General features: G+C 46.6%; 1 protein-coding gene across 1 annotated transcript; it reads right to left on the reverse strand.

Annotated features, from left to right (window-relative positions):
* Positions 1–5,113: 5,113 nt before the first annotated feature.
* Positions 5,114–10,562, reverse strand: LOC149351314 (salivary anticoagulant protein P23-like). The gene is made up of 4 exons (XM_089580632.1): positions 10,406–10,562; positions 7,957–8,009; positions 6,075–6,479; positions 5,114–5,386 (listed from the first exon to the last, which is right to left on the reverse strand). The coding sequence occupies exons 2-4, from the start codon at positions 7,994–7,996 to the stop codon at positions 5,175–5,177; spliced, it is 657 nt and encodes a 218-aa protein (XP_089436758.1). The 5' UTR covers positions 7,997–8,009; positions 10,406–10,562; the 3' UTR covers positions 5,114–5,174.
* Positions 10,563–12,272: the final 1,710 nt, after the last annotated feature.

Below are 12,272 nucleotides of genomic sequence, written 5' to 3' on the forward strand. Positions count from 1 at the left end.
AAGCTGTTTTTCACATGCTACCAAGATGATGAGTTTCGTCGTGATATGACAAATTGTGTACACAGTCTTCTTTGTAGGTTCGCCGAGGAGTACTCCTTGCTAGACCTCGCACCAAATATTTCCTTTGGCGCTTTCATATTTCCGAAGTAAACGAATGAACTCCTTGTTCAGACCCATCAATTTAAACTTGCTCGCTTTATCTGACTTTTTCCGCCACTATAAAGACATGACCAAGAACCACTTGAGGACACAAAAAACATGTCCTCTGGGAAGAACTTATAAAGCAATTCAAAGTTCGCCATCTGTTATTTTAACCCTTTACAATCACTATTTTCTTTAATACTGGTTAAAAAAGAGTGACAGGCGGAATACATATTAATGCCCTCCTGTCGCTCTACTCGGCAGCGCTGACTTTGTGCTTTGTTCCTCTCCTTAGGCCCTAAAAAAAAAAGTTCCACAACATTTGCGGATAACTTTGAGAGTTCATTCGCGTTCAGGGAAGACGGATCTCCTATAAATTGCGCAGCACGCTTCGTTGCGACGCTGTTATATCGGTTGCGCCTCGCACTACCCACAGCCTGGTATTCAATTTCCACGCACCGACAAGCCCCTGTCAGCCAAGCGAAGCATCATCCACGCAACACTGGCAAGTATCCGCGGGACCAGGGGGAACCAGTAGGCCGTGAATATCCCACTTGCCGCCTTATTCTCTCGTTCTGTAAAGAAAGCGCACGTGCTGATGTACAAGCGTGTCGCAACAACGAGCTTCTTTTTTTTTCGTACACTTGCCACAAAGGCATAATTTGGGCTCACCACATATTAATTAAAGGAAATCATGCAAGCTGCTTTCATACAGGAACCGGAGAAGGCTCTTGCTCTTATTGTTGTCGGTCAGACACTTGGAGGAATCCTCCTCCCTTGTCGCCGTTAGTCCCAGTTCCTGTGAAATTCTGAAATTCGTGCAGTCGAAGCCCTTGCCCCTGCACAAGTCCACTGCAGGTGGCGAAAATCCACCTCTGCAGCCGGCGTGGAACACCTCGGCCTAGTGGTGGGTCCTGCGTCTTCTATACAGCCCCGTCGGCACGCGACCGACGGGGTAAGGGCCACCCCATCCCTGATACTACGAGCTTCTAGGATCTTGAACACAAAGGAAAGGAAAATCTGACGCGCGTGGGGAAATACACACCAATTATCCTCTGTTTTTGAGCTTTCTAGGCCCCCTTTTTGATTCCCTGGCGCGTGGAAATGGTTCTGAACTACTTTTAGGTTTCTTTTTGCTAAAAGTACGACAAATATTTGTATAAATATTTGCAGTGGTGAAATGGTTCCGTTTAACTGATGCTCACCTCTGCTCCTTGGTCGGTTTGTTTTGGCTTATTTTGAAAAGGAAAAGCTGCCAAACTTTAGCATGCAGAGCCAGATTTCCGCATATAATATGGCGCTCACATATTTGAAAAGAATCAAGCATCCTGCCATAGTCTCTGGGATTGGAAAACGAAGGTTTACGAAGAGCCACTCAGAGTAACAATGAAAGCGGAAATCGTTACACCGAATGGCCTTTAATGGCCGCTACAGTGTAATTCTAGCGTATGTGACTGCAAAACGAAGCATTGCAAACGGCCGCTGGGAGTGAGAGCGAAATCATTGCATTGTGTGTCCTTAAAGGGAGATTGAATTTTTTTCTCAGTAATGGTTTTTTGCTTGCTCAAATGGTATGTCAACGAGTTTACCGAATTTCCTACGATGGCTGAGATTTCACTCTGGGTGTCCGGCGACGACAGTGCCAGCTTTTATTATAAATATCAAATGTACGCTTCGATTTTGTTTCAACATTTTCGCCGGTAAATCACTGCAAGCAATACATTGAGAAACTTTAGCACTATTTTTTTTATTTTCAATGGAAGTCATGGTTTATAAACCAAGAACGCAGCAATTTTTTAGTGTTATATTAAGCTATGTGCAGCAATTTTTTAGTGCTATATTAAGCTAAATGCATAGTGTGGTCTGTCAGCCTTTTTTTTCCTCGACTTCTCTTGCGTACGCTACTTGCTCCTGTCCTCTATTTCATAATTTTCAACGGCTTCAATACATGGGAACAGCATTGCTCCTTTTTCGGAAATTCCTGAAAGCTTGTATAATGCCCGCTAATCTTGAAGTCCACGACGGCCTTCAAAAGTAAACCAAAGAAGGAACTGGGATCGCAGCATGACAGGCGTGCTGTAGTCGTGCGTGCAAGGAAAAATTCCAAGATTGAATAGGGCCACTCTGCTGCCGTAAATACTAGAAAAATTAAAGCTAAGAGACGGAGACGGGAACTAGTAGACGCAGCGCTGTGTCTCTATCTTCCGGTCCTCGTCCTTCTCGCGCTGTTAATATTTTCAGTATGTTCAACCAACTAGCCCGAAGTTCCACTTCTGAAGTCATAAATACGTCACGAACTGGCGCACTAAAGGAAGCAAGTGGTGTTTCGTTTACTTTCATTTTCTTTTCGATTCCGGTGTACAATGTGAACGTCATGAAATCATTTTTTCTACTTGCAAAATGGTGCTACCAGACCCATCGTTTTATAAACGGTGACCAGAGCTAGTGAAGATTCAACTTACCGAAAAGTGCTGCAATCTCTCAGACTCTGCACATTTTACGATGTCAGGAAGCATGTCAAAACAGAATTTCCAGTGCGCAGGCATTCATTAAAACAGCCATAAAATTGAAAGAATTTTTTTTCTCGCTGTATTCTTTCTTTCCTACTCATGAAATGCTTTTAGCTCGCAAACTCTGGAAATTCAGGCACAAACCGCAGCGAACCTAAGGCCGAACATGAAGCAGAACTTCTCAGGAAACTTCCGAACTTTTCCGTCAAAATGGTAGCCAGTAGAAAAAAAAAACGCCACAATATAGCACCGATCGAAATTCGAGACAGCCCCGGCGTAAACAGGAACAGCTGCCCTTTCCGACACCTTAAACCACTCTTTTTACATTTTTTACTGCATTTAAGAGCGTCATCTTCCTCTCGCACTGCATGTTCTCACGTCGTCTTCATCATCTCTCGTCCGTTGGTTCTGCGCTTCCAAACGATCGGCTTCAGTAGCGCTGCCGCCGTCTTGAGACAGAAAGAACAGTATGAGAACAGAAGCGGGCAAAGACAGGGGAGTGTTCAGCAGCCAGAGGTCCTGGCCTGTACTGGCGTGCCACTACCGCCAACTATGAACAGTCCTAGATGCACTACGCCTTTCCTGCAATCCAGTTCATGCTTAAACCTACTCTCGAAGACGAGAGAGCTACAGTTTGTTAAGGCGAGGTTCCTGGCCTCCGGGTAGTCGCGGATGTCAACACTGAGCGTTCGCAATCACGTGACCACAACAATGTCGCTTGATGCGGATAATGATGCAGTCAAGAAAACTAACGCGTAAGAGAGTGGCCTAGTGAACACTGTCAAGGTTAGGTTACCAACTTCGTAAATACCCCCGAAAGGAGAAGACTTAGTTCGCCTGCTAGACCGCCGTATGCGAAAGCCGGATGTCTCGAGTTCGTATCACACCGGCGGCATGTGGTTGTTTTTTCTTATTCTTTCTAATGAGTTATCTTTCAGCTTTAAAATAACCACACTATTATTTTCTCATTGTTTAAGATCTCAATTTTTTTTTTAATAATAGCAGCATTCCTCTGTGCTTTCCTTGGTCTCGGAGGCTGCTGCTTTCGTTCATATGAACTTTGCTGAGTGGAACACGCAGCAACTCAAACGCTGAAATAGTGGGCGTCAAGAAGAGACGCCAGACAGACACCATTTCGACTCTTTCAACACCAGGCTTTCGTGATGAGCTCACAAAAGTGCGATCTATCAGACAGAATTTCTAGCAATTGTACTCATAAATTACACAGGAGGACTTCTGCTCAGTGTCGTGGCGCTCAGGCTAGCTCGAATTCGTACTTTATTGTGGTAGCGTGCCTGGGTCTTCAAGAAGGTTTAATGGCACTTCCACGGAAACGTATTTACTTTGTGAAAGATTTCAAGAGCAAAAAGCTAAGAGCTAAGAGTTCATTGCGGTGAGCGTCTGGATCAGCCTCTTTCTTTCCCAGGGTCGAGAGCGTGATTTCTCACCCTGCACCGTCCTTAAAACATCTCAGCTCCAAACCCTCTCCCTGGACGGCAGTCAATCGAGCACAGCATAGCAGCAGAAGTGATTCACGGGTTGGCACAGCATTGCTCCAGTAAACGGAGTCGCTCGTAACCTAGTGTCACGTCGCGGGAACGCCGAAGCGGCATCGGAAGTTTGCTTCTCACTAGTGAAGTGCAGACCCCGCTGAGCCAGGAGGACGGCTCTCCCTGAAAGCACATGGGATAAGTACGACGCCGCAGGCGTCGGTGCAAAAGAGCGGGAGCTGTCCACTGTTGAACGCTGTTCCTAGCGGAAGCGTGGAATGGCTTCATGGCATAGGCCTGTTGTTCTCTCCAAAAGCCGCCCCCTTTTCAGTCCGACAGTCCATCGCTGTCAGCGTGGCACATCAGCCGCGTTGGGGTAGGGATATGGATGTAGCAGAGGCAGAGCTTCGTGCTGTGAACGCTGCACGTGTGCGGAATGCAAAAGCCACAAATGTGCGGTGGATCTAACACAGGGTCAGTGCTCTCGAAACGCTGACCTGAAACGCGCTGGGCGACAAGATGCTCAATCCTATAACAACACATGTCTAAAACCACAAAGCATCGTAGTAACCCTGCGATGCAACTAGCGCTCATCATCCGCATTAACACGGGAGTAATCGCCATTCATTTTTTTATTTATTTTGCAGCTGCGTTTCCGCTCGCTTACTTGCCTAAGTTGCGCTCATAGACGCGCCTTCAGTGTTCACCCGTTTCTCGGCATGGCTAGTATTGGGCAGTGTGGCAGGTAGCAACGTATATTTCAATATTTGCAGTTAGTTCTATCGCCGCGGTCTTTTCGCCATACCCCTTTTCGCCAAAAGGCTAACAGAGTAAGAGTGGTAGTCGTCGGTCGGACGCTTCATGGCAAGAGTATACTTGCTTCCGCCCCTTCGGTTGCCAACTATGAAACAGAGTGCTATGCAGATTGCGGCTATGGCTCGTTGCCGACTGGTTTAAGCATACAAGACGCCATTCTGCCAGAGTTTTGTTTATTATTTCAAGCGTACCCGCCGACATGGGGAAGATTGCGGCTTCACGGTCTCGGCAGGGGCACCTTGCCGACAGATCGGCTGAGGGCCTCTCGGAAGGATGTGTAGAGGACGCCCTGCAGGATGCCTTCCGCCGCCCTCTTGACGGCCTTGACGAACTTCTTCTCGCGCTTATCGTTCAGCTCGAGCTTCTTGTTGAAGTTCACACGAAATTCGATGCCGGACACAGTGAGCGTCTTCAGGGTGGCAGCTTGACCTGGCAGAGTCATGTGCAAAGAGCAAATGCGAAAGGAGAGAAAAGTTTGAGGAGATTCTGCTTAGCGCTTAGCTTTTTCCTTGCATTTTGATCCGCAAATATAATTTTAGTTTTTATCATGGCAACATAGAAGTCAGTAATCTGGGTAGGAGGCCCAAGAGCTTGTCTAGGTTCTACTTTACGAATAAATAAATCAGCTAGCATAACGAATGTGGCCAAATCAAGTAACGGCAATATTATCTTGACATACCCCAGTGCTACTTTATTTTAGCAAGCAGTTTGTAGTAGGCTTCCATTACTGTAGCTTGTCATCTTTCGCCGTAACATACTTCCAATCTGTCCAGTAAACGAAGCTCATGGTTTTCCACTGTTCCCGTCCATGTGCACGCGTTCTCACATCGTCTCTTACATAGCAAGCGTGCACATTGCAGTGAATGAGTCGAAGTAGATTACAAAGCTACAGTAAGGAGGAAAATTGCATCCTTATATATCCTAAAGTAGCCACATGGCTACGCTATAAACCAAAGAGGTTTCTCGGTAGACCACTTTGTAGCTGAAGAGGAAACTTGTTCTTAAAGTCTACGTTCGGATAGAAAGCAGATTTTCGCCGGCTCAGCTAACTTATGTCAGAAAGGAACTGCGCAGTTGGGAGCGTGTGCTGGAGTGGAAGAAGGGAGTAAATACACACCGGGGGCCCCAGTGGCCTCGATAAAGGCGTTGGTCTTTTCGACGATGAGATCCAGGCTGATGTTCTTCTTGGTGCCGAGGATGTTGAATCCCTTGTAATTTCCGTCGTACGTGAGCCGCAGAGTGTCAAGGGACACGTAGCAGCCGGTGGTGACGGCCGAGAGCTGCCAGCCGGGCACGCCGCAGTCTCCGCGCCGGCGCACCGCGCTCGACAGGCCGTACAGCACGCCCTTCGGGAACTTGCCCTCGACGTCGCGGTTGGTGAGTCCGGTGGAGTCGACCTTCACGTTGAAGCCCGGAATCTGCAGGGGGTCCAGGTTGAGAGAGCGTACATTGGCGGGCAGGTGATCGCGCAGCACGGCGTCCATGTAGTTGTTGGCATCTTGCTTGGAGCCGGCGAGGGCGCCTGCGCAAGGACAGTCATCGTCAACGGCGGGCCACTTTGAATGCACAAGTGTACTGAGTGCAACGCAAGTTAACCTCCTTCAACTCGATTCTGCGTGTGGCCTCTGTCCGTGACACCGAAAACGAATAGAGATTAAAGCAAAGGGACAGGGTTACAAGAACAAAATCCGCTTCATCCACTCTCACTACGGACGCAGTGAGCACTCAAGCACTATAAAGCAATGTAAAGAAAAAGCGGAGAAGCATAAATAAAAGTACTAATTGCGTGCACTGTTGGTATGCCTATCGCGCAATAAGAGCCGCAAGTAGAACAAACTGGGAGTTTTCAGCAACCTTCGTTGCCAGTTTGTGTACTACCGGTCCATTTAGCTACTTTGCGGGTGCAAGTGTAATAGTTCTAATCACTTTTATTCGATGGTTTTTACTTAAGACATTTTCGAAGAACTTGACGACAAATAAATCTGCTTGCTTTTATGAATTTTAGCAAGTTTCTTGTGGTTAGCTGCTTGCAAGTGAACGTTCCCTGAAAAGCATTCTTTCAGCCAGAACTTTCAAGGCTTTGTGCGAGGGTTCATAGTAACTTTACCAGTCGTTTTGAATCTCTAGGCATTATACAAAAGAGCATACAACAGGAACCATGCACATTAGCAATCTTGCGCCTCGGTATGCTGTTGTCCATTTGCATCCATGTGATCTGTGCAATGGACAGTTAAGGTAATTAACAAACGCTCTGAAAGTGTACAACAACCATAGACATCGTGAGCAGAAAGAAATTATATTGATATTCGTCTCGAAGTTACAAAGCACTGCCATCGATACCACTTGATACTGCCTGCGATGTTCGCGCCTTCCCAAGAGAGGAAGCAAGGTGAGCAGAAAATGAATATACCTTAGTCTATTATTATGTTCTATAAAATTTTATGTCAATGTCTTCCATGCAATTAAAGAAGCGAGAGGTCTCGACTGAAAAATAACCTGTTCTCCCCTAGAAGGAAGGGAAACAAATAACAAGTGTTAATAATGCCGGAGATAATCCTAACGTAGCATATCCCCATCCATGTATGCTTGTGGGGGTGCGTGCGTGTGAGCAAAGAAACATAAAGGTAATATACAAAAATGTATTGCATGAGTGAATTTGACAAAAACTTTCAGTGTTCTCATAAATCACGATATTCAAAATTAAGGTCCTAAAAGTCTCATGAGAAACATAACCTGAAAGCCTTATCAGTTTACAGTGACCGCAAAATTACAGATGGACTGTCGAATAAATCGTGCTTCGCTTCCTCAAATAGCATATTAAATGGTTTAGTTTCAGGAAAGCTTATGCAATGTTTGCGCCCGAGCTATCTAGCAAAGGAAAAATTGCGTCGACGACGTAGTGAGAAAATGAAATTACAAGGTGCAAATGGCTTGCGGCCTATAAAAACCTTGCTCTGGCAAACAGCTGTACTGATACGCTTACGTGTGCATACACTTACCGACGACAAGCAGGCTCAGAGTGATGAAAGTGATGGCCATTTTGTGCAGAAGGCTGTAAAAAAACATGGAAGAAAAAATGGCATTTTTGATAAGTGGGCTTCGCCTCGTTGCTTAATGCTCAGCCTTTCTCGTGCGCTTAATTGAAAGCAGCTGTGGCCCACACGAAGCTGCAGTTTGCTTACTTTTTTCAGAAAATGTTCATTCGGATCATTTGTCCACTTACAGACGATAATGCACACGAATTTGGCTATTCTTTACACATTTTAATGTATATTAAGCCAGCAAAACTCCAAAAACTCGAACCTTCAGTCTTCACTACATGTAAAGTGAAGCTTAGCCTGCAAGCTCTCTTGCGGGTTAGACACTTTACTAAGCGGTAGACTGAATGTAAACAGAAGCGAAGAGAGCCTACATAGTTTTACGATAATAAGCAGGAAAATTTTGACCAAGAAGGACTGAAAGCGCCAGTCCCATCCAGAGCCCTCGAGCGGTGCGATGCGAAACGAAACGAAAGCGCCGTATGACAGTAGACCCTGGATTTCTAAAGTAATGCTTATCTGGAAGCGCAGCCAAGCAGAAATTCTAGTGACACAAGAACGAGAGCGGTGTCGCAAGCCTAGAAGCTGCACCATTGTCTCTCTTCATTCCGCAGCGAAACAGCCGAGCGCTACAGAAAGGCCTCCCTACCGCCCTCTGCATTCGTTTTAGGCCCGGTAGGAAATTTAAAACAGCACGCTCCTGCTCTGCTTGGCTCGCAGCTGTCAACGTAAAAGGCGCGACTCACACGTACGCTCACACGCATGCACGCTCGCACAGAGATGAAGACAGGTGCCTGTCCCTTCTTTCAGGCGCGCTGAAGTTGGCGTCTGTTTCGTCTTGGAGCGCTAGAGTTGTCGCACTCTGTTTCTCAACGTGAACGGTCTTGATCACATTAGAATGCCGCATGAAAAATAGCTGTTAGAGGTATCGTTGCGCTCGAGTTATACGCGAAGAACTAGCGCAGTGACAAGCTAGAATTCATGCAGTTTGGAATCTTCTTTTGGCAGTAGCAACAATTCAAGACTGCAAGACAAAGAACAAACGTCCATCTAATTACTTTTACGCCATAACTTTCGTGGAGGATAGCTCGAGTTTACCCTCATAACTTCATTAACAAAGACAGCGAGTGTCATGCCTCATTTTGACACTGACGCTTACTGCGCCTTGTATGTAACATGCTCCAAAAGGCACATTTTATAACGATTGTTGTCCTGATTCATTCTTTCGCCTTTTTAGCATTGGCAGCTGCGGCAGCCAGCATTGCCATTTGCCATTTGCGTGCTCTGGTGTGAAAGGCGAAATGACCAACAGCAAAAGGCCGAAAGAAAAAATCGCAGAGAGGAACTATTACAAAATACGGCACCAGACGTCGTAGACAAATCCAAACAAGTGAGACCTCTATTTCCTTTAACTGTAGCGAGCAAGGGGCCATTGCTGTTATGGCTATAGGCGTTTCACAATTCCGGCACGTTGCGATTGACCCGGCGAATGCGGATGCTCGTTTAACGAGTCCAAACAATTTTTTGCAAGCCCCGAGTGTTTTTCGTTTTCAGCCAGCTGCAATGCGTGCAGTCTTTCCTTTCGGAAAAATTCAGCTGAATGCTCTTACTGCACCAGGTGAGAATCCGAGTGGCCTCTTCTCTACATGCAGTGACTGCATGCACAGTGATGTATGCCACTGGAAAGCACGAACATATCTCTGTCTCACTATTTATGGCCATTGAAGTAAGCTATATAGCTGGCACCCGAAAATCAGCGATGGGATTATATAAGTTTCTTCCACGTTAGCACGGTGCCTGATTGGCTTCAACTATGCTTTCGAACGCCGGGACACTATGATGGGCAAGTAGCGCTCGCGAGTCCGTCGCGAATCGTCTTTTCGTGCGAGCTGCTTTCATATTTCGGCCTGTGGTTTTCTGGCGCTAAGAAGAGCTTCAACTTCCGTACAACAGGTCGCGAGGGGGAGTATACGTATGTATATTCTTATCTGCGATCAGCACAGAGAAGCATCCTTCTTTACTTCTATGAAATCACTGACCACCACTGAAATCACTAAAATCGCAAAGCACTTCGGCAAATCACGTCAGGGGGTTTTTCCACATCGCAAAGCACTGGTTTAAATGTGCGGGCGCATGTGACGAGAACATAATGCACAATATTAAATAGAATTCAGCGCAAAAAAAAAACGGACAAGGGACGAAGTAAGGAACACAGAGGCACAGGGACACAGAGAGAATATGCTTCCGTATATTGCAGAAAAATGGACAGCGCTTATACGGAACAGCAAAAGGCAGCTAACGCAGCGCCGTTCATTTTCCGTCAGAAAGGCATATGCGCCAAGCCCTCCTGTTTTTATAACCTTTCTCTCTTTAACATGCATGCAGGAGAAGTGTTTGAACGGAAACTTACCTTCCTGGTGTCTTCCCCAAGCCGTAACGAGGTGCGTTTTTGAGGACTCTTTTATACGCGCATTTATCAGGCGAAACGGGGCAGATTTCTTAACGTCCGACGTGACCTGCAAAGTCTGCAACCCCGATAATTGTGAAGCGGCGCGCTTGCACCTATCTGCGAAAGGTACCTTTGTTTCCTGCCAGCCTTCTCCGGGGTATTGCTTTTCTTTCTTCGAACCAGACCGCCAGATAAGGCGAAACAATCAAAGCGGGTAAAAATGACTGACTTCGATAAGCATTGATAAGAGGCGAACGAATCGCTGGGAAAACCGGAGCATTGCACGAGTCGTTGAAAAATAACAGGCAGTAAAAGAAATCTGGCACACAGCGCGACTACTCCGCGTTGCTGCTGATCGCTCTGGTACGCTTGGGTGACAGGAATACATTTTGGAAGCCGTGATACTGAAACTTCCAGCAAGATTGGCAATGGTGGACAGAGGATAAGGGCGATTGCACACTTTCTATCCACAAGTCGTCAGGATGCTGAACATGGGAGAAAGCATTTGCTCTTCGTCCATGCTCGCGGCGTTATCTTTGTTTTCATAGTCATCATCACCAACCTTCTTTCCTCTGTTTCATCTTTTCGGCCGAGTACGCTTAGTAGCAGGCTGAGCTTCTCTAATCAGGACGACCTTTGTGCTTCCTTTTGATAAATGCGCTTTCTCCCTCTCCTGTGTGATACACTGGTGCCAAGTTACAGAGCTGCCCGTGTGGCGCGACTGCTAGTCTTGCTAACCTGGTGATGGGCACTGTACGCGTGAGTGTCCACACTGAGAGTTGACGACCAAAGGCCCACTCCTTTAATACATTTGCCGAGACGCTGACACAAGAAGCTAGCACACCTGCAGACCTCTGGTGCTTTGCAGCGACAAGAACGGGGTGTTACGTCATAATTTACTGATTGTCTTTTCTTTTCATTCTTTGATGAAATACTGGTAAGAGCACCAAAAAGGTACGGTGTAACTGCTGACCTCTCAAGTAATGCAATATTCTCACCCCCTTATGGTAATTCGTTGGCATTAGAACCCTCATGTTCAAAAAAACTTGTACGTCTGTCTACAGCCTCGGTTCATAAGTGGAGAGAGAGAGAAGAAACCTTTAGCCCGATAGTTATGTAGGGCCGTGTTACACTATCCTACTAGATGGCCAGCAATGCCAAGCCTACTGGCAACCTCATAGGCGCGCTTGAGGATCCGGTCCTGTATGTCCGGGTCCGAGCTGCGAAAAGTGGACAGATAGAAATCCCCTCTCCACTTTCAGAGAAGAGGAGCGCGAATGACAGTAGGAAAGAGGAGACAGTGAGAGGGTGGGAGGCAATGGAAAGAGGCGACGTGTCATACGGTGATCGACGGACTGGATCACGCAACCCGCTCGCAAGGTCTGACCCGTCAGCGGCAGCGTCTGCTCCGTCCGGGGGAGCGCTGAATGCTAACGCATACTATGTCGCATCAATCGCATCGACCGCCTATATTGTTTTTTTTCAGTTCTCGGTCCTCTTCTTAATTTGTCTGTTTGACTTATATTCTTCAGTATCAATTGATCGCTAAGCTCACCCTGCTTTCTCCGATTCAGGAAGTTTATTTCCTTTATTTTACCACCTACTTGATAACCTTGTGTTGACGGCACCAACAATATGTAGCAATATTCGTATCAGAGTGTTTGCAATACAGCCCGAGAAGGGGCGCACCAGGAAAGCGCGCTGTTGTTCAGGCTCGACGTGTGTTTCTGTGCCTGCTGCTGCATCACTATTACGACATGGTGTCAGAAGTGGGGTAGACAAGCTACTACCGCAGCTGCAACGAAGAAGAAAACGAAACTTAAAAAAC

This window comes from Amblyomma mixtum, chromosome 3, assembly GCF_055824585.1.
Source record: "Amblyomma mixtum isolate Tamu chromosome 3, ASM5582458v1, whole genome shotgun sequence".
In the NCBI taxonomy this organism is placed as follows: Eukaryota; Metazoa; Arthropoda; class Arachnida; order Ixodida; family Ixodidae; genus Amblyomma; species Amblyomma mixtum.

Coding starts and splice junctions, on each gene's coding strand:
- LOC149351314 (XM_089580632.1), bottom strand. CDS start 7,996: ATGGCCATCACTTTCATCACTCTGAGCCTGCTTGTCGTCG. Junction 6,480..7,956: donor TCTGAGCCTGCTTGTCGTCG/GTAAGTGTATGC, acceptor GTCCTTGCGCAG/GCGCCCTCGCCGGCTCCAAG. Junction 5,387..6,074: donor CGAGGCCACTGGGGCCCCCG/GTGTGTATTTAC, acceptor TGACTCTGCCAG/GTCAAGCTGCCACCCTGAAG.